Here is a 21,710-nt window from a genome sequence, read left to right as displayed (position 1 = left end):
GACGTTGTGTGCACAGACCCTGAACTGCTCCAGAGAGACAACAGCTCCAGCAATAAGGGCATTTCCTAAAGCTGTTCCGCTTCAAAACCTCAGAATGTTCCCTCACAATCGTCAGTGTGAACAGGACACTGCGGCTCTCAGGTATCCCACAAGCCTCCAGGACGGTGCACAGTATGGAGACTTCAGCACTGGTCTCCCCCTCACACATGGCCCCTCAGCCTCACTGCTGCGCTCCTTCCTCTCCTGTCAGCACCGTCCTCCCGCCATAGCCGAGCCTAGCTCCCCTCAGCTCCATTCCCGCGGCCTCCTGCCCCTGTGCCGCACACACGCAGGCTCAGTAGCTCCCGGCTCCCGCCGTGCTACAGCTGGAGTCCCCTCCTCCATTAGCAGGCCTCGTCTCCCCTCCCTTCACCAGCCAGTCCCCTCCTCTTCCCCAGGCCCAGTCTTTCTCCGCCATGTTAGTTTCTCCAGGGCCCGGCCTACTGATCAGGCCAATTCCCGATATGCTCGTGTGGTTGCGGACTGCGCTACGTCCCCGGTGGCTGTAGCTGTGCTCGGAGGACGCAGGGCGGGGTAAGTGGGCGGCGGGGCCTGTGCGGAGAGTGAGCGGGCTGTGCACCGGCGGTGCAGCACTGGGATCATGTACACACACTGGCACCGGAGAGCGCCCGGCGGTGTGTGCCCGGCACTGGCAGCAGGTGTGAGCAGGCCCGGTGTAAGGTGTGTGCAGGCTGCAGCCATGGCTGACCCTGTGTGCTGTGCGGAGTGATGGAGGGCTGTGCTGGGGACCTGTCACATGCATATTGCTGGCACCTTACATACTACTTCTGGGCATCTACAGTGCTGGTGTCACGCAGGGGTTGGGGGACCCCCTCTGTCATACAGGGATGGTGTCACGGTGGGGTACCCCTCTCTGTTGCGCAGGGGTGGTGTCACGGTGGGGGACACCCTTTGTCACATGGGGGTGGCGTCATGGTGTGGGACTGGACCCCCCGATCCTCTGACACATTGGGGGACCCCCACCTATGTAAAGTGAGCGTGGTATCATGTTGGGGGACCCCCTTCCTCTATCACACAAGGGTGGTGTCATAGTGGGGGACCTCCTCTTTCACGTGGGGGTGGTGTCACGGTGGGATGGAGGGGAACAATCCATGTGGGGGTAGTTTCACAGTTTCTTTCAGGTGGGGGTAGTGTCACGGTGGATGGGAGATCTGTCTCGTTGGGGTAGTGTCACGGTGGATGGGAGATCTGTCTCGTTGGGGTAGTGTCACGGTGGATGGGAGATCTGTCTCGTTGGGGTAGTGTCACGGTGGATGGGAGATCTGTCTCGTTGGGGTAGTGTCACGGTGGATGGGAGATCTGTCTCGTTGGGGTAGTGTCACGGTGGATGGGAGATCTGTCTCGTGGGGGTAGTGTCACGGTGGATGGGAGATCTGTCTCGTGGGGGTAGTGTCACGGTGGATGGGAGATCTGTCTCGTGGGGGTAGTGTCACGGTGGATGGGAGATCTGTCTCGTGGGGGTAGTGTCACGGTGGATGGGAGATCTGTCTCGTGGGGGTAGTGTCACGGTGGATGGGAGATCTGTCTCGTGGGGGTAGTGTCACGGTGGATGGGAGATCTGTCTCGTGGGGGTAGTGTCACGGTGGATGGGAGATCTGTCTCGTGGGGGTAGTGTCACGGTGGATGGGAGATCTGTCTCGTGGGGGTAGTGTCACGGTGGATGGGAGATCTGTCTCGTGGGGGTAGTGTCACGGTGGATGGGAGATCTGTCTCGTGGGGGTAGTGTCACGGTGGATGGGAGATCTGTCTCGTGGGGGTAGTGTCACGGTGGATGGGAGATCTGTCTCGTGGGGGTAGTGTCACGGTGGATGGGAGATCTGTCTCGTGGGGGTAGTGTCACGGTGGATGGGAGATCTGTCTCGTGGGGGTAGTGTCACGGTGGATGGGAGATCTGTCTCGTGGGGGTAGTGTCACGGTGGATGGGAGATCTGTCTCGTGGGGGTAGTGTCACGGTGGATGGGAGATCTGTCTCGTGGGGGTAGTGTCACGGTGGATGGGAGATCTGTCTCGTGGGGGTAGTGTCACGGTGGATGGGAGATCTGTCTCGTGGGGGTAGTGTCACGGTGGATGGGAGATCTGTCTCGTGGGGGTAGTGTCACGGTGGATGGGAGATCTGTCTCGTGGGGGTAGTGTCACGGTGGATGGGAGATCTGTCTCGTGGGGGTAGTGTCACGGTGGATGGGAGATCTGTCTCGTGGGGGTAGTGTCACGGTGGATGGGAGATCTGTCTCGTGGGGGTAGTGTCACGGTGGATGGGAGATCTGTCTCGTGGGGGTAGTGTCACGGTGGATGGGAGATCTGTCTCGTGGGGGTAGTGTCACGGTGGATGGGAGATCTGTCTCGTGGGGGTAGTGTCACGGTGGATGGGAGATCTGTCTCGTGGGGGTAGTGTCACGGTGGATGGGAGATCTGTCTCGTGGGGGTAGTGTCACGGTGGATGGGAGATCTGTCTCGTGGGGGTAGTGTCACGGTGGATGGGAGATCTGTCTCGTGGGGGTAGTGTCACGGTGGATGGGAGATCTGTCTCGTGGGGGTAGTGTCACGGTGGATGGGAGATCTGTCTCGTGGGGGTAGTGTCACGGTGGATGGGAGATCTGTCTCGTGGGGGTAGTGTCACGGTGGATGGGAGATCTGTCTCGTGGGGGTAGTGTCACGGTGGATGGGAGATCTGTCTCGTGGGGGTAGTGTCACGGTGGATGGGAGATCTGTCTCGTGGGGGTAGTGTCACGGTGGATGGGAGATCTGTCTCGTGGGGGTAGTGTCACGGTGGATGGGAGATCTGTCTCGTGGGGGTAGTGTCACGGTGGATGGGAGATCTGTCTCGTGGGGGTAGTGTCACGGTGGATGGGAGATCTGTCTCGTGGGGGTAGTGTCACGGTGGATGGGAGATCTGTCTCGTGGGGGTAGTGTCACGGTGGATGGGAGATCTGTCTCGTGGGGGTAGTGTCACGGTGGATGGGAGATCTGTCTCGTGGGGGTAGTGTCACGGTGGGTGGGAGATCTGTCTCGTGGGGGTAGTGTCACGGTGGGTGGGAGATCTGTCTCGTGGTGGGAAGATGTGTCAGGTCGGGGTAGTGGCACGGTGGGTGGCAGGAAGATCTTTTAGTTGGGGGTAGTATCACGGGGGGGGGACCTGTCATACAGGGGTGTGCTGCCTTTCTCCTGTCTACACTACCCCCTGAGAAGTTGTTGCCCCTCCTGGTCTTTGTACTACCTCCATTATGTGTGAAGTCAGAATAAAATATCTTATTATAGGTCATGAGAAAGCTGGGCGACAAAGAATGTAGCTAGTGTGACAGGTCTGATGTCACCCAGCTTTCTCTAACGTCTGAATGGCAATCTGCCGAGTTGTGAAACAATCTGAAAGCTGAGAATGTACAGTACAGACCAAAAGTTTGGACACACCTTCTCATTTAAAGATTTTTCTGTATTTTCATGACTTTGAAAATTGTACATTCACACTGAAGGCATCAAAACTATGAATTAACACATGTGGAATTATATACTTAACAAAAAAGTGTGAAACAACTGAAAATATGTCTTATATTCTAGGTTCTTCAAAGTAGCCACCTTTTGCTTTGCACACTCTTGGCATTCTCTTGATGAGCTTCAAGAGGTAGTCACTGGAAATGGTTTTCACTTCACAGGTGTGTCCTGTCAGGTTTAATAAGTGGGATTTCTTGCCTTATAAATGAGGTTGGGACCATCAGTTGTGTTGTGCAGAAGTCTGGTGGATACACAGCTGATAGTCCTCCTGAATAGACTGTTAGAATTTGTATTATGGCAAGAAAAAAGCAGCTAAGTAAAGAAAAACGAGTGGCCATCATTACTTTAAGAAATGAAGGTCAGTCAGTGCGAAAAATTGGGAAAACTTTGAAAGTGTCCCCAAGTGCAGTTGCAAAAACCATCAAGCGCTACAAAGAAACTGGCTCACCTGAGGACCGCCCCAGGAAAGAAGACCAAGAGTCACCTCTGCTTCTGAAGATAAGTTTATCTGAGTCACAAGCCTCAGAAATCGCAGGTTAACAGCAGCTCAGATTAGAGACCAGGTCAATGCCACACAGAGTTCTAGCAGCAGACACATCTCTACAACAACTGTTAAGAGGAGACTTTGTGCAGCAGGCCTTCATGGTAAAATAGCTGCTAGGAAACCACTGCTAAGGACAGGCAACAAGCAGAAGAGACTTGTTTGGGCTAAAGAACACAAGGAATGGACATTAGACCAGTGGAAATCTGTGCTTTGGTCTGATGAGTCCAAATTTGAGATCTTTGGTTCCAACCACCGTGTCTTTGTGCGACGCAGAAAAGGTGAACGGATGGACTCTACATGCCTGGTTCCCACCGTGAAGCATGGAGGAGGAGGTGTGATGGTGTGGGGGTGCTTTGCTGGTGACACTGTTGGGGATTTATTCAAAATTGAAGGCATACTAAACCAGCATGGCTACCACAGCGTCTTGCAGCGGCATACTATTCCATCCGGTTTGCGTTTAGTTGGACCATCATTTATTTTTCAACAGGACAATGACCCCAAACACCTCCAGGCTGTGTAAGGGCTATTTGACCAAGAAGGAGAGTGATAGGGTGCTACGCCAGATGACCTGGCCTCCACAGTCACCAGACCTGAACCCAATCGAGATGGTTTTGGGTGAGCTGGACCGCAGAGTGAAGGCAAAAGGGCCAACAAGTGCTAAGCATCTCTGGGAACTCCTTCAAGATTTTTGAAGACAATTTCTGGTGACTACCTCTTGAAGCTCATCAAGAGAATGCCAAGAGTGTGCAAAGCATTCATCAAAGCAAAAGGTGGCTACTTTGAAGAACCTAGAATATAAGACATATTTTCAGTTGTTTCACACTTTTTTGTTAAGTATATAATTCCACATGTGTTAATTCATAGTTTTGATGCCTTCAGTGTGAATGTACAATTTTCATAGTCATGAAAATACAGAAAAATCTTTAAATGAGAAGGTGTGTCCAAACTTTTGGTCTGTACTGTATATATGCAGGCGTATTTCCCAGGAGTCTGTGGTATAGCTGGGTGACATCTCTGGGGGGGTGGTGACCATCCTGCTTGTTTCCCGGGTTCCCCACAGAGAGCTATTACTAGGAAACGGCTAAATAGAAAGCAGCTTTGTAACTCCACTCCATCGTTTTTTGGAGTGGTCAGTAATGTAAGTTCCCTGCCCCTAGTACTACACTCACCAGCCGCTGTCTTCTCCTTTATGGCTGTGTGCCCACGATGCGTTTTTTAAGCGTTTCCGCAGCGGCAAAAACGCTGCAGAAACGCTTAAAAAAACGCTTGGTAGATGGTCTGCCATGGTCCCCAATGATAATCCACATGTGCTGTGCACATTCTGCGGAAATTTCCGCTGCGGATTATCATTGCGGAAAAAAATGCAGCACTACCAATTATTTTGCGTAAGCGCTGCTTTTTCGCCACCATTGACTTGCATTAGATCGCATGGAATCCGCATCACTGCATCTGTACATGCGGAATCCATGCGTTTCAATGTGCTTATGGTACCCTGGTCTGCAGGACAGGAGACTCTCCTCCGGACCCGGGTACCATAGAACCTGTGAAAAAAAGAATAAAATAAAAAAATATATATTATATTTACCTTCTGATGGCCCACGGTGCGCTTGTCTTCGCTTGCCAGCAGATCGCGATGGACTGAAGGACCTGCGCTGTCGTCATTTATTCATGTGACGGAAGGTCCTTCAGTGTAGTGTACCGCAAGCTGCCGGCAGCCAGGACGGAGCGAAGCAAGACTGTGGGGGCCATCGGAAGGTAAGTATAGATTTATTTTTTTACCATTCTTTACGGTCACACTATATAAATCCATACCGTTTGCATGGATTTATATAGTGTGACCAAGTTGTCAAGCACTTTTCCAAGTGATGCTAAAATCGCTTGGAAAGCGCTTGACAACCCGCATGCGGAAATGCATGTGAAGAACGCTTCACTTCCGCTTGTCCCTGGCAGAAAAACGCAAGTACAATCCACATGTACAATCCGCATGTGTTTTTTCTGCCAGGGAGATGCAGAAACGCTCAGGAAAAAATCCGGAGCATTTCTGCATCGTGGGCACATAGCCTATCAGTGCTGCTCTTGTTGGTCTCCATTAGATTGTGACCTGCTGGATCGCTCCAGTGTTTGCTGGGTGATCCGGAAGTCACTTCTCAGTGTAAGTCTATAAGATCCAGAACGAGGGTCTCATAGACTTACACTGAGAGCTTGTGATCATTACCTCTGACTTCCGGTCAGTCAGAAGCTGCGGTCACAAGATGGCGGCGCAGGACTGGAGAGGTGCTGGGAACAGCTGAAATCGGCAGCTGGTAAGAATAATACTAAGTGCAGGGGTCTTGTGTTAGTAGCGCTACAATAAAAAAAACTGCTGGAGTGCTGCTTTAAAGGGGACCTGTCACATCATAAATGCCGGCAGCATGTTGGAGCTGAACATATACGCATTTATAGTTGTCAGGAATGATTAATTATAGCTCTGATCTTAGGAGTCCACTAGGTGGTCCTGTATGTCCATGTAGCAGATAAAGCTGTCGATCATAGATTTGGACCACCCATTGGACTCCTATGCTGCGAATCAAAAGGAACTTAAACTGATCACGTACATGCAGTCCGATCTGAGGAGAGTGTGGTGTAGAGGAGGAGCACAGCAGAATATTTAAGTATGTTGGAAAATTTCAGTATAACTTGTATTTTATTACTTGAACTCCCTGGTGTCTGTATGCTTTCTGGAGTCCAGTGGGCGGTCCTACTCAGTGACTGACAGCTATGTCTACAAGCAAAGTCATACAGGAAAGATTGTCAGTCACTGAGTAGGACCGCCCACTGGACTTATGCATACAAACACCAGGGATTTTAATGAATGAAATGTAAGTTTTATTGAACCTATTCCCACAGGAATGTCTGTCAGTCTGATCAGCTCCTCCTGCTCTATAACACCCTGTCTGCAGGTCAGATACCATTTTCAATATGACAGGTTCCCTTTAAAGAGAGTGTGCCATTTTTTTTTAATCCACCGTACAGTTCCAGGTATATGGGCCTTTATATTTAGTGCTAATTCTTATGGTCTTTACAAGGGGGCGTGGCTCACAGGACTCTGGGAGGGTGTCTTTAGCCTGCTCTGTATAATAACCCTGTGAGCCACACCCCCTTGTAAAGACCATACAACTTGGCACTAAATAAAAAGGCTCATATCTCTGGAACCTTACTGTGGATTAAAAAAATATATGGACTACTCAGGGGAGCAGCGGGAATATAATAAGAGCAAATTCTACCCACTTATGGCCTGGTGACAGGTCCTCTTTAAATTACTAAATTATCATTTCTGATCTTTTTATTTTTTTTTTCTCCACAAACCTATACATCAATCTGTTGCCTGCAGATAGTTCATGCTCTCCTATGTGACAGGTTCCCTTTAAGAACAAGTATGACAGGCTAAAAGGAACATACGGTATGTCCACTCCTGCTCCAGGCACATGCTTAGTTGGGTAGATGAGCTCCTGAATACCGGCACATCCTGTTCTTCATCAGCTCTCTGCTCATCATTGCACACTCGTCTTTTACTTCTTGTGGACCCGTCACTGCAAAGTGCTGCTTTCTTTCCCTACACCACATGTAACGAGTCTGTTTGTGGCGGGTCCAACACCCACTTACCCCTGGCCGCCTCAGGATTAAGCTGAGCATTTAACTGAATGGCCAAACATGTATGTTAGTGGGCGAGGCTTGCGCTTTCACAGTTAAATAAAGCGGCACCATGCATGCTCAACCATTTTAAGTTACTGTCCAGACAACTAGATTCCAACTTTTACTTGGTTGGTCAACATCAAAAGTACAGGAAATGACTTCCCGAACGCTGGGGGTCCGGCTGCTGAGACCCTCACCAATAATGGGGGTCTGAAGAGTGGAATGGAGCAGAGGCTGAGCATTCACATCACTTTTCCGTTCATTCTCAACAAGAGGACCAAAGATAGCCAAGCGCAGTGTTCAGCTTTCTTTGGCCATCTCACTGAGTGTGAATGCAGTGGAGAGGTCTTCTGCACCATTCGGACAGGACCCTTCAGAGCCCCATTCTCTGGATTAGTGGGTGTTTCAGCAGTTGGACCCCCAGCGATCGGGAAGTCGTAGGATAGGAGTTTATTTGTAATATTGGTACATACCCGTTTATCGACTGCACATCGGTCCGTGGGAAAGATGCAGTGAATTTGGAGACATTTGCATATGAGATACTTGGTCCTCCAAAGTAACCACCCCATTCTGAGTGGGGAGGTGCGTTCTGCATGAGGAGCTGCCCACTATTGTGGCCATAGGCAGAACTGGGGCATGGGTAAGGGTATGTGCCCACGTAGCGTTTCACAAGCGTATATGCTGCTTAATTTCCACAGCGTAAACGCTTGTGAAACGCTTGGTAATCCGTCCCCCATGGTCCCCAATGAGAATCCGCAATTTCAATGCCCATGCTGCGGATTTTTCCGCAGCGTTTTTGATGCGCTCAAAAATCGCAGCATGTCCATTAATTTTGCGTTTACGCATGCGGAATTGCCTTGTCAATGCAATAAAAAACGCAAGGCAATTCCGCACGTCCCAAACGCATCATAAACGCGCGAAAACCGCTTGCCAAATTCCGCAAGCTTTTTTCCGGGAGAGGACATGCGGAAATGAAGCAGAAATTTTCTGCTTCATTTCTGCAACGTGGGCACATAGCCTAAAGGTTGTCCATAGTGGTCAACAACTTTAAAAAGTGACAACTAAGGCCCCGATTCATCAAAGCTCTTACACCAGAATTCTGGCGTAAAAAGCTTTGAAAAGTTGCAAAATTTGTCTAAATGCGAGGCTGTGCTAAAGTTTTGTGACTTTGTAGTCTCTCATCATTTTTGTTAAGCTTCGACACAGAGGACAGAGGCTTGGCAACCCCTACTTGTCAAAATCATGCTGCGGCGGTGTTCCTCAGTCCACGAATCTTACTCCAGTCTCAAACTGGTGGGGTGGTGCACACGGAAGCGCACGCCACTTTTCAGACGCACCAGATTCATTAGGAGGCGTGCAACTCTTAATGAATCAGGAGCGCCTGATTCCAGCACGCCTCCCCACCAAGACCAGGGTGAACAACGTTGGCTTTTATGATTTGGGTTCTTAAGTGCCTACAGTTTAGAGAAGTTTCAGCGGTGATGGGGCTGGTGTACGATGGGGTCTTTGGTTCTTTATGAATTACGTCTGTGTTTGAAAGAATACATACTTTGAAAAAACAGCCGGGGACTATATGTCTTGTATGACTAGTCCAAGACCGGTCTCTTCTCCCTGTCCCACACCCCTAGACTGACCTTATACACACACATATCAGTTCTCCTTACACACACACATAGGGAGAGACCTGTCAGTCATATGTAGAGGGGTGGGGAGAAGCTGTTGGGAACCTGCCCCAAATTACTACCCCCGGCCAGCTTATCAAAGTATGTTTTGTCTGAAAAATGTCCACAGCGGCAATAACACAGTCAGTGTCTGATTCATGCTGCCCGTGGTTCAGGCATCCTGAATCTCATGACAGGTTCCCTTTAAGCTGAAACACAAGAATATTTTGTTCTGTAGTTTATATGACTCTATTAAGTGATGTTATAGCGCAAGTTTGCTGAATCAAATATTCTGTTTAGGGCAAAGCTGCATTCTTAAAGTGAACCTGTTATAATTTTTTTGCACATGATGGTAAAGGTACAACTGTACAGGCACTAGTTCCCCTTATAAACTTGATATCTTTTTTCTAGAGATCTGATTATACCAGTCAAGAGAAGAAGCCACATGCCAATCTGGCATGAAATGTACAGCTTCTTCCAATTGCATTGGCACACCCCCATTGCACTTCCAGCTTGATTTGCATATGGTTTCTGGGGCAGATTTCTTATATCTAGTATTGTTTTTATTGGGGAACAAGCACCGATCCTGCTATACCACTACTTTTATATGTAAAAACATGCTGACAGGTTCCGTTTAAGTTGACCATACACTTAATGTCAGCTGAACCTTTGACAATTACTGTGTGTGGATGTGCCATGGCTTTCCCTTAATGGCAAGATGTCTTGGAGAAAGAAGGGTCAGGCATGTTGTATTTCAGCATGCCTCAGCATTATATTCTTCAGGCAGATAAATGCTGGCTGAGGCTTAGTCCTCTTCCCCCTTTGAGAGCACATGCATGCTCAGTTGAGTACATATTTATGGGGGTCAAGAGGAATAGCAGTCTGACAGGTGAGCGTTTAGCCATCTTCGGTGTATGGCCTCCTACAGCGAACACTATGTCCAGTGCATTATACGATTGCCTTCCATGGTCCTCACTGGTTTTCCTCTATTTATGTCTTCCAGGGTTTGTGTGCGGCATCTACATTAAGTGGAGCCATGCATTAGCACTACCAGGTAAGTCTCCAGTTCTCACTCACTCAGTATGAATAATTAACCACCTCCGTAACTTCCATGGAAGTCTTGTAGAGGAAATGACTAATTTGTTTGTGTGGAACTAGAAATTGCAGGAATTGTCTTGTAAGAAGAAATATTTCCAGTGGATTACTGTGTGATCTTGTTCTATTCAGTCCATGAGTTCTCTATAGCCGGACTAATATTTCTATATTTATGGCGTAAGAGACTTTGATGATAAATGTTGGTTCTTGGGTGATCAGATTGTTTCTTGGGTGAATACAATGATTACCGCAACTATTGGCGTGGGTGTAATAATCTAACATCTCCACAGAACTACTGTATCCTATCCAGTAGGGCTGTGCGATTAATCCAGTTGGTTTTATTAATTCGCCATTTTAGTGCCCACGATATTTTATTTTGGTCAAAATTTTTATTTAACCCCACCCCTTTGGGCAAAACTAATATTGGGATCAACGGTGAAGAGCCATGACGAGAGGTGGGTGTGGTGCTTGTCTCTGCTGGAGAGGCAGCCGGAGGTTGTACTTGTCATGTGGTGGTCTCCGCTGCCTGTTTGTTGTGTAATGTTTGCTGCTAGCCAGGGCCGTGGAGTCGGTATAAAATGGACCGACTTCAACTCCTAAAATATATAATTAATTGGGTTCAGTAGTTCAATGTAGTTTGTGGGGAATATTTTTTCATAAGAATTTGGGAAAGTTATGAAATGTCCCATAAATGTCTGTCCTATTCCTGATCCTTAAGGGTCTAGACTGAGATGAATCTGTGCTACAGTAAATTTAACACTTAAACATGAGCCATGTATGAGGGAGTCGGAGTTGGTGTCATGGAAATTGAGGAGTCGAAGGTTTGGCTTACCGACTCCACAGCCCTGCTGGTAGCAGTGCAGCAAGTATTCCCACTGTTTGGTCATGTGCTGATGACACTGACAGGACAGCCATGTGGGCCCTGGTCTCATCTAGTAGAACATGATGGACTGAGCCAGGCTTGCTCCATTGTGGACTATAAGGTGTAGTAAAGAGGGACTGTGCTACCTGTATGTCTGCAAGAGAAGGACACATCCGACCAGCTTCCTGTACACGGCCTGCTTATAATCATTCAGATATTATACCTTATATAAGTGGTGCTATATACCACATGGTTGTTGTTGGGCTGAATGATATATAAGGTACATCATTATTATATCGCCCCAAAACAAGGTATAACACAACTTGCATCGTTATATAGTGCATCGCCCCACAATCACGTGTACTAGAATACTACCATAATATCGCACAGCCCCACAACATTCATGTATACCACTCCTTAGGCTATGTGCCCACTATGCAGAAATGCTCAGGATTTTTTCCTGAGCGTTTCTGCATCTCCCTAGCAGAAAAAAACGCATGCGAATTGTACATGCGGATTGTACATGTGTTTTTCCTGCCAGGGACAAGCGGAAGTGAAGCGTTCTTCACATGTATTTCCGCATGCGGGTTGTCAAGCGCTTTTCCAAGCGATTTTTAGCATCACTTGGAAAGTGCTTGACAACTCGGTCACACTATATAAATTTATATACTGTGACCCGAGAGAATGTAAAAAAATAAATATATACTTACGGAATACTTACTTATCGGAAGGATGGCCCCTGCAGTCTTGCTGCGCTCCTGTGCTGGCTGCCGGCAGATCGCGGTACGCTGTACTGAAGGACCTGCCGTCACATGACTGTGACGTCACCGCAGGTCCTTCAGTCCTGCGCGATCTATCGGCAAGCACAGGGAAGGAGTCCGGGGGCTCTCGGAAGGTGAATATAATCTTTATTTTTTATTTTATTCTTTTTTTACAGCTTTTAATGGTTAGTGGTACCTGGGTGTGGAGGAGAGTCTCCTGTCCTCCACACCCGGGTACCATCCGCACATTAGAATGCGCTAATTACGCAAGTACAGATGCAGTCTTGCGGAATTGGCGCGTTCTAATGCAAGTCAATGGCGGCGAAAACGCAGCACTTCCGCAAAATAATTGGTAGTGCTGCATTTTTTTCCGCAATGATAATCCGCAGCGGAAATTTCCGCAGCATGTGCACAGCACATGCGGATCATCATTGGGGACATGCCAGACCTTCTACCATGCGTTTTTTAAGCGTTTCTGCCGCATTTTTGCCGCTGCGGAAACGCTTAAAAACACATTGTGGGCACACAGCCTATATGATCAGTTACACGAGCAGATAATGGTTTAAACGACGAACAATGTGATAGTAACTCACGACCAGCAAACAATGTCAACAAGTGTTTATATAGGATGAGAATCATGAATGAAATGATTGAATAGCCGTTTCTACATTGTAAAATCTAAGATGGTGCACCGTGTTCACACAGACAACCTGGAGTGTATTTATGTTCATCGCATAAACAATTTCATGCACAATGAACAAACATTTTCGGACACATTCAATCGCTCAGCCTATTCATGTTACACCATTATCGTAAACAATGGGTCATTAAAGGAGTATTCCCATCTCCAAGATCCTATTCCAATATGTAGTAGCTGTAATAATAGCAAATTCCTCCAATTAGCGAATCTGAAGAACTATACTGCATTTCTATGTTGCTTACCCCATGTGCAGGGCATTGCAGTAGCTTAGGTATCCATGATTATGACCACTCATATAGTGATAGTTAGCTCTTAGTAGTTTTAACCCTTTAGTGACCACCAATACATCTTTTTACTGATCTGAGATGTGAGAGAATAGCATCCCCCAGTGGGTGAAAATTCAGCAGCGGTCAGCTGTACACTATAGCTGACACCCTGCTTCACCACCCACAATTGGTGTTGGCACTGACCATGCCAGTTTAACCTGTTAGATGCTGCTGCCAATAGTGGCTATGGCATCTAGATGATTAAGTGTGGGGGCTCCCTCTTTAACTTTATCGGCACCCTGAGATCATGATTGTGTGGTCCTGATGGTTACCATAGCAATTCATGGTGAAATAATGGCCTTAGAGTCTGCCGAATATAGTGGCCTGTTCATAAGGTAGCAACATTTAGGTGCTAAAAATAACATTTTTCATTCTTGTCATTCCACTTTGCATTAATTCATGAAAAGCACTTGAAGAGTTAATGAGCTACCTGACTGCAGTTGTGAATATGTTGACTGATGCTGTTTTTAAAATGGTATCACTTTTGGGGGTTTTGGCCTGGTCACTAATGTGTTAACATGGAAAAATTTATAACCATTAGGCCATGGCCCCATTACCAGTATTTGGTCAGTATTCGGTCAGTATTTTTTCTCAGGAGTGGGAGACAAAACCAGGTGAGGAAGAATCAGAGAAAAGGTATAATAGAAACAAGTCACCAATTCTGCATCTATCACCCACTCCTGGTTTTGGCTCCCACTCCTGAGAAAAAATACTGACCGAATACTGATAGTGGGGCCTTAGAAAAGCACCTTGATCTCCAGCTTTGGCCCTGGCAGTTCCACTTCCTGTTTTTGATTGACACAGGAGAGGGTTCCCTGTGTCTATAAGTGACTATTGCTTTGTGTAAAGAAGGCTAGCTGACCCGCTCATTTCAGTAGCTAAGCCAGCTATCCTGCCGTAGATGGAGAAGGGGCTGGCTCGGGTAGCTATCAATGAGCCAGTCTGTTTTGAAGGAAAACTGTCACAATGTTTATGTTCTATCCTAGGGCAGCATATTGTAACGACCGAAACTTTTAATTACAGCAGTGTGCCACTTATCACAGAATGTTAGAGTTGGAAGGGACCTCCAGGGTCATCGTGTCCAACCCCCTGCTCAATGCAGGATTCACTAAACCATCTCAGACAGATGTCTGTCCAGCCTCTGTGTGAAGACTTCCATTGAAGGAGAACTCCCCACTTCTCATGGCCGCCTGCTCCACTCATTGATCACCCTCACTGTCAAAAAGTTTTTTCTAATATCTAATCTGTATCTTCTCACCCTCAGTTTCATCCCATTGCTTCTTGTGTTTCCATGTGCAAATGAGAATAAGGATGATCCCTCTACACTGTGACATCTCTTCAGATATTTGGAACCTTTTTTTGCAACATAAACATTCCCAGATCCTTTAACCATTCCTCTTAGGACATAGTTCGCAGTCCACTCACCATCCTGGTAGCTCTTCTCTGAATTTGCTCCAGTTTTTCGATATCTTTTTTTTTTTTTTTTAAATGTGGGGTTTATTCAGATTCTTGCTGTAGTTTTGCTGAAAACTCTGATTTGTTTCTGCAGCTCTGCTGTACTCTCAGCCCATGCTGTGCAGTTCTTGTTATTCATGAGCTCTTGTTGGCTCCAGCCCCACATTTGATTGATAGCTTTCTGCCCACACTTTACCTGGGCAGTAAGTTAATATGCAGTGATGGTGGAGATGGTCGGAACGCTTGAATATGGAGGTCTGCATAATAGGAGCTCATCATGGAGAGGACTTGCAGAGCTGCAGCAGTTCAAGAAACACTCGCCATCAAAATTTTTATTCTCTTCATGTATTGCAGTCATTATATTATATAGCACCATGTACCTACAATTGCTCATTTTGCTTTTCTACCCACTTAATTCTTCTGCTTTTCATTAGGTCTATGACATCACGTGATTAAAAACTAACTGGCTGAATCCTTCCAAGCTCTATGTAGAAACAGGGGGTCAATTTTCCCTATATGAGTCATGGGGAGGGGTGGAGAAGCTGGGTCAGTTGTAGGAGGGGATTGATAAATGCAGGGACAAGAGACTTCCTGTTACTACATACAGCAGAGAAAAGAAAATAATTATCTGGGTAGAAAGGCAAAATGAGCAATTGGAAGTACACAGTGCTGTATAATATGATGACTGCAATATATTAAGAGGATAAAAACTTTGATGGGAAGGCTTCTTTAAATCGCTGTTTTAGCTAAACTACTGCCAGCAGTGCAATAATTCAGCACTGGAAACTATCTGAAGATAGGTTTTGTCCAGTTCATAAGATTTCTATTAAAATAAACATAATTTTAAGAGCATAGCTGTGTAAGGCAAACTATTTAATTTAATTTACTTTTCTTTAATTGCAGATACCGTTACATTTCCAGTCATGGGGGACATGAAGACTCCAGACTTTGACGATCTTCTTGCTGCTTTTGATATCCCTGATGCAACAAGTTTGGATGCCAAGGAAGCTATCCAAGCAACAAGTGATGAGCAAGAAAACCACCTCAAACCATCAGGAATGTGTTTGGATGAGAATCTGTCTTTGGCCCAGTCTGTGCCTGTCCCTGATGTTCCAGCAGTTAGCGTTATTGTAAAAAACACCAGCCGACAGGAGTCATTTGAGGCATCTGAAAAAGACGGAAATCACTTGGGTCCAACTTTATTGCAGAATGGTTTTCGTGGCCCTGAAGTGGGCCCTGATCCCCATGCTGTTGGACCAGGCTACGGAAAATTTGAACCAGGATTTATCAATGGGGACAACTCGCGGGGCTACGCAGATAAAATAGAATCGCACAAGCCAGAACCATTGCCAACTTTTACCCAGTTTAGCCCTATTTCTAGCCCTGAGCCAGAAGATTCAAAAGATAATGTCCTTAGCAAGCAGAAGGTAGCAGAGTCTCCATATTTTCCACAGCCTTCCATGTACAATCCTGAAGAGGGATGCATGGTCGATTCTCTTGGAAAGCCCTCGGAACCAGAGCTGAGTATGTTTGATGAATACTGTAAAAAAGAGCAGAAATCTGACTGCATGGAAGCAGAGAAGGATAGATCTGAGCAAACCCGAGGTTTGGACAAAAACAGCAGTTTCCTTAGTTCGTCTATGCCCTTTGGGGATGCTCCGGAAAGCAGCAATTCTCAGGAGAAAGTATTTTCCGGTCCAGTGGACTCTTTCGGTAGCGCGGCAGGTACATCAACTCTGTCTCCTTCATCTGTGCCACCTAGGCAGCGGATTAAACCTGCTCATTCTAAATTATCATCTTGTGTAGCTGCTTTGGTGGCCTTGCAAGCTAAAAAAGTTGCGGTTGTCCCTAAGGAGGAATCTTTAAATACTTCTAAAGAAGTTAGTGTCCCATTGAAAGAAAGTATTAAGGGGAGTCCAAAGATGCCAAAGTCTCCTAAGAGTCCACGAAGTCCTCTGGAAGTAGTCAAGAAGATTATTAAAAACCCAGACAGCCCCATGAGTGTCTGCAGTGACACGAGTAGTAAAGACTCTCCTTCGGTTTGTGCTGGTTCTCCTCCTGCAATTCCCAAAGTTAGAATAAAAACAATAAAAACGTCATCAGGTGAGATCAAAAGAACTGTAACTCGGATTTTGCCAGAAGTTGAATCAGATGATTTAGTTAAATCTCCTGATGATGTTCTTGGGGAAAATTCATCTGGGGAAGATGTCAAATCTGTTCCCTTGGAAGAAGTGACTGAGCCAGAAAAGGATAGATCAAGAAATTCTGGAAAAAGTACAACTAGTGTCCAAGGACAAAATGCTGCTGGCACTCAGTTATCAAATTCTAAAGGGGATAAGAAAAAAGGAGTGCAAGGTTCAGGTCATCAGAATCCAGGCAGTGGCTCGGCAAAGCCCTCCAACATCTCTCAGAACAAGAAGCAGTCAACACCTTCCACCAAGACTGCATCGAACTCAACCAGCTTGCTCCCCAAGGCTGTTCACCTTGCCAACCTTAACTTAGTCCCTAATAGTGTCACTTCCACTGTTGCAGTGAAGACTACAACAGTAAGACAGACGCAAGGAACTCCTATGGCAGTGCCACTGGTACACCAAGTTAAAATGGCAGCGCCTGTTATTGTAGATGCTTTTAATAAACTTTTGCATAGTGCTAATCCTGTCCCCACCTATACTCCAAATTTAAGTCCACCTCCTGATAGCAATATTACACTGCCGCCTACAGGTTACAATTGTCTGGAGTGTGGAGACTCCTTTGCCTTGGAGAAGAGCCTTGCACAGCATCATAATAGACGAAGTATCCATATTGAAGTCATGTGCACTCAATGCACTAAAACGGTCCAGTTCTACAACAAATGCAGTTTGCTAGGCCATGCCAGGGAACACAAAAGCAAAGGACTGATCATGCAGTGTTCACAACTGATGATGAAGCCTATTTCTTCAGAACAGATGCTGGCGCCTCCTCCTTTAATTGCCTCTGCCCTGGCTACTCAGCCTTTATCTTCCAACCAACGAACAGTAGCACCAACAGCCTCACTTGGAGTGTGGTCTGGGTCTTCTTCCTATGGACCACCAGCTATGCCACTTTACGCAGATCCATATGGACTTATACGCCATGGGTTCAAGTGCTTGGAGTGTAGCAAGCAGGTTGAGGACTATACCTGTCTAGCAGGACATTATCAGAGAGTGGTAGAGGAAAAAGACGGACTTGTAAGTGAGACATTTCTCATTATTTAGGTGCTGCTCTCAAATTCAGCCTTAAGTTTTAGAAATATGTGTTTATTTCAGGTAAATTTTATTTACCCCAAACTGCATTTTAGGTTCAGTGTCCTTTTACACGAACAGTTTTTCCAAAATAAGCAATGGCCGACTGTATATCAAGACAAGTTTACAATCGTTTGTCTACATACACGCTAAAGGCGTTGTCCAAGACAATTTTATTTTTTTAATTATGGACGTAGGAACTAAAAGGCAGGTAGTTGGTAACTATCTGCCTGTTCTGCCCAGCACAGTCCTCTGCCAGCACAGAGCCATCATAGACCTCTCCTGCCGGCGATTCTGCAGCTTCTACCAACATCACGTCAACAGAGCAGCGGCTTCTCTTCCGCTCTACTTTGTTGATTGGATGTCACTGCTGACGTCATGCTGATTGACATCCCGCTGCCTAACTGTAGGGAGCCATCTGTCAATCAGCATGACGTCGCAGTCATGCCCAGTCTACAGAGCATGCAAAGTACTTAATGTCTATTTTATTAATACAAGTTCATCCTATGTATAAGTAATATTTGATGTTTCGGCCGATTTATGTGGCCTTCATCAGAACTAAAATGTATAAAAACAAAAAAATTTGTAAATATGAAATCTATACTAGATATACGGATAGAATATGTATACAGAGACTCAAATATAACAGAGTTACAAGACAATCAGCATCAAGCAGAGACATAGATCAATGAACTTGGCTGTACAAAGTCCTATAGCAGTAATCAATTGTGTTGGTACATACACAAATATGAGAAAAAATAAAAAATGTAAGAGAAAAAAATGCCAATACATGGCAAATGTGGCCCTTCCTCCATTAATGTGGTTAGAAATAAGTGAATACATTGGAGCAGTGTTCACATTGGAAATACCTGGTGGATAGGTATAGGAGCCTGAAAAACTGAGGAAGATAGATAGTTACTCTGGGAACAGTAATTTGATTAACATGAAAGTCTATGCACTACACTGGATATGCAGACTGGATAGAATCATTATCAACATGCTAAGATAATGTGTACCATTCACTTACCAGGGGAACCTCCTTAAAAGGTCTTAGACTTTCATATTAATCAAATTACTGTTTCCAGAGTAACTATCTATCTTCCTCAGTTTTTCAGGTTCCTATACCTATCCACCAGGTATTTCCAATGTGAACACTGTCCTAATGTATTCACTTATTTCTAACCACGTTAATGGAAGAAGGGCCACATTTGCCATGTACTGGCGGCTTTTTCTTACATTTTTTATTTTTATTCTGATGTTTTCTCATTTTTGTGTATGTATTAACACAATTGTTGTGTTGTACTGTTTTATCCACTTCTGAATATTGCCATATATAATGCAAAAGATCTTTAAAAATATATATATATATATAATATTTTTAATCGTCCTTTTCCTCCTTAAAGAGATTTAAAAAAAACAACACATTCTGTATTACAACGTCTGGAAATCTATGGAAATATGAAATGGATTTAACCAATTAGGTGATCGTTGTAAAGAAAATAAAAATTAAAAAGCCATTTCTCAGTTGCTACAGTTCCACCAAATAATCAATACAAAGCGATTACAACATTACGTATCCCAAAAATAGTATCATTAAATGCAACGGCTGAGCACGCAGAAAACGAGACCCAATTCAGTTCCTTCTACTGAAAAATCAGAAAGTTATGAGTCTCGGGAAATAGTGACATAAACTAATTTTCTTTTTTTAATTTATTTTAAAATACAAATTTCAGAATTGTTTAAGCCATTCTAATATTAATTTAAAAAAAAAACCTATACAAGTTTTGTTTTTGATGTAATCGTACTAACCTAAAAATGAGATTGTCAGGTCATTTTTACTGCACGTTAAACATTATAAAAATTACGTCCAAAATAAAATGGAAGCGCAAAAACTAAAAATGGCTATGCCGGGAAGGTACTATTGTCCATGTAACAGATGTGCTCAAATATAGGCGATCGCATTTACATCGGTTGGTCAGAAATGAGCGTTCATCTGCCCAAACGTTGACCTATGTAAAGTTGCCTTTCGACTTGGGCCATGAACATTTTTATATATTTAGATTAATGAGCCTGAAGCATGCTGCTGTATTCATTTAACAGATATTCTCAAATACAATGCCAATATATATAATGCTATCTACTTCTGAAAATAGGTAAAAAAAAAAAAAGTTTCCTTGTATAAATTTTATATTACCTAACCCAAACTTCTGTTTGATTTCCATTAAATTCTATTTGTATTTCTAAGCAGTGGCCTAATCTCTAAATGCTTGCCTATTGCTTTCCATTTGATTTCTTTGATTTCTTTCCATAGACCTGCCAGGTGTGCCAGATGATGCTCCCTAATAAATGTAGTTATGGAGCTCACCAGCGCATTCACACCCACAAGTCTCCATACTGCTGCCCAGAATGTGGCGTCCTGTGTAGATCTGCATATTTCCAAACCCATGTTAAGGAGAACTGCCTGCACTATACGCGCAAAGTGGCATTCCGGTAATGGCCATCATTCAATATTATCCCAATTTTCATGTTGAAATAGTAAGTCCATCTCATCATGTGTGATTCCTGACCTCAATGTCATACTGCAATCTAGTGGCCAGGGATCCTTGATCTGTTTCAGTGACTTGTTTTTGATGGCCTGGTACTGGATATAACGGTGGTATAAAAGATTCTGTATTTAACAGGCGTTGTCCAACATGACCAACTTGTGATTGTTATAAAATGACAAAATGTTGCCACTGTTTTTATGTAAACTTATTAAAGGGGTCGTCCACTACTAGGACAGCCTCTTTTCAATCTGAACGTTTTCCCCCATGAAAATAAAAACACCTATACTCCCTTCCGGTGCCGGCACCGTCCCAGCGGTCTTGGCATTCGCGTTCATGGGTCTCATGTGTGGTTATGATATGTGAGCCCTACGCCCAATCATGGCGTCACTCTTCCCGCCTTCGAACGTATTAGTAATCAAGAGGTAGTGATTGAACACTATATATACAGTGTACACTGTATATACAGTGACGCCATGTAGGGTTCACGTATCCTAACAACTGCACATGAGCCCAGTGAAGGCGAGTGCCATTAACGCTGGAATGGCGACGTGAGTATAAGTGGTTGTATTTTCATGGGGGCAAACGTTCAGAGTGAGAAGGGGTTGTCCTAGTAGTGGACAACCCCTTTAAGCTTGGAAAAATACAGTGTTGCTGAGTGGATGGACAACATGAGTACTCATCAGCTAGGGTGTATTTTATAAAGTGTTCCTAAAAACGTACCCATCACAACAGATGAGTTGATAAAACTACGGGTGCCATTTTCTTGGAATGAACACTTTGGCCGAGGCTGAACCCCTTGCCCAAGTGTGAGCGTGTGGATGAAGGTCACAGTCAGCATTTTTTCATAAGCCATGACACGCATTTAGGAAAATTTTTAATGTCCTCCCTTAAAAAATAGGTAAAAAGGCTCCTAAGTTCTTTATAGCTTTTAATTTGCCTTCTAAAATTCAGTTGCGAACACTGATGTTTACAGTTTTAGCGGTATACAAAGTAGCTTGTTGTGCATGGGTTTCTTTTCACGAGATTTAGTAATTTGTAAATGGGTAATTAATAGGATCGGTCCTGTTGAAGCAAACAAGAAAACGTGATTCCCTATCCTGCTTAAGACTATAGACCACTATGGTGCTAACTTGCAGTGTGCCGGATCTATTTGATAGGTTATACCATTGCATGGTAACTTCACTTGTTTTTCCTTATTTGCAAGACAAATAGTCTATCCTATGTATACATAATGTCACATAATAAAGGACAGTATAAACTAAGGATATCGCGTTTTCGGAGA

General features: G+C 45.1%; 1 protein-coding gene across 1 annotated transcript in view; it reads left to right on the top strand.

The window, feature by feature from the left end:
• Positions 1-392: 392 nt before the first annotated feature.
• ZNF592 (zinc finger protein 592) overlaps positions 393-21,710 on the top strand; it is a 50,614-nt gene continuing 29,296 nt past the window's right edge. The window contains exons 1-4 of the mRNA XM_073652673.1: positions 393-573; positions 10,427-10,477; positions 15,526-17,828; positions 20,194-20,372. Coding sequence (XP_073508774.1) covers positions 15,546-17,828; positions 20,194-20,372 — 2,462 coding nt within the window. The 5' untranslated portion in view covers positions 393-573; positions 10,427-10,477; positions 15,526-15,545. The remainder of the gene's footprint in view (positions 574-10,426; positions 10,478-15,525; positions 17,829-20,193; positions 20,373-21,710) is intronic.

The sequence above is a fragment of the Phyllobates terribilis genome, unplaced genomic scaffold (assembly GCF_046119375.1).
Source record: "Phyllobates terribilis strain yellow unplaced genomic scaffold, ASM4611937v1 Scaffold_11__3_contigs__length_659146591, whole genome shotgun sequence".
NCBI lineage: Eukaryota > Metazoa > Chordata > Amphibia > Anura > Dendrobatidae > Phyllobates > Phyllobates terribilis.
This window is presented reverse-complemented; position numbering and strand designations above follow the sequence as displayed.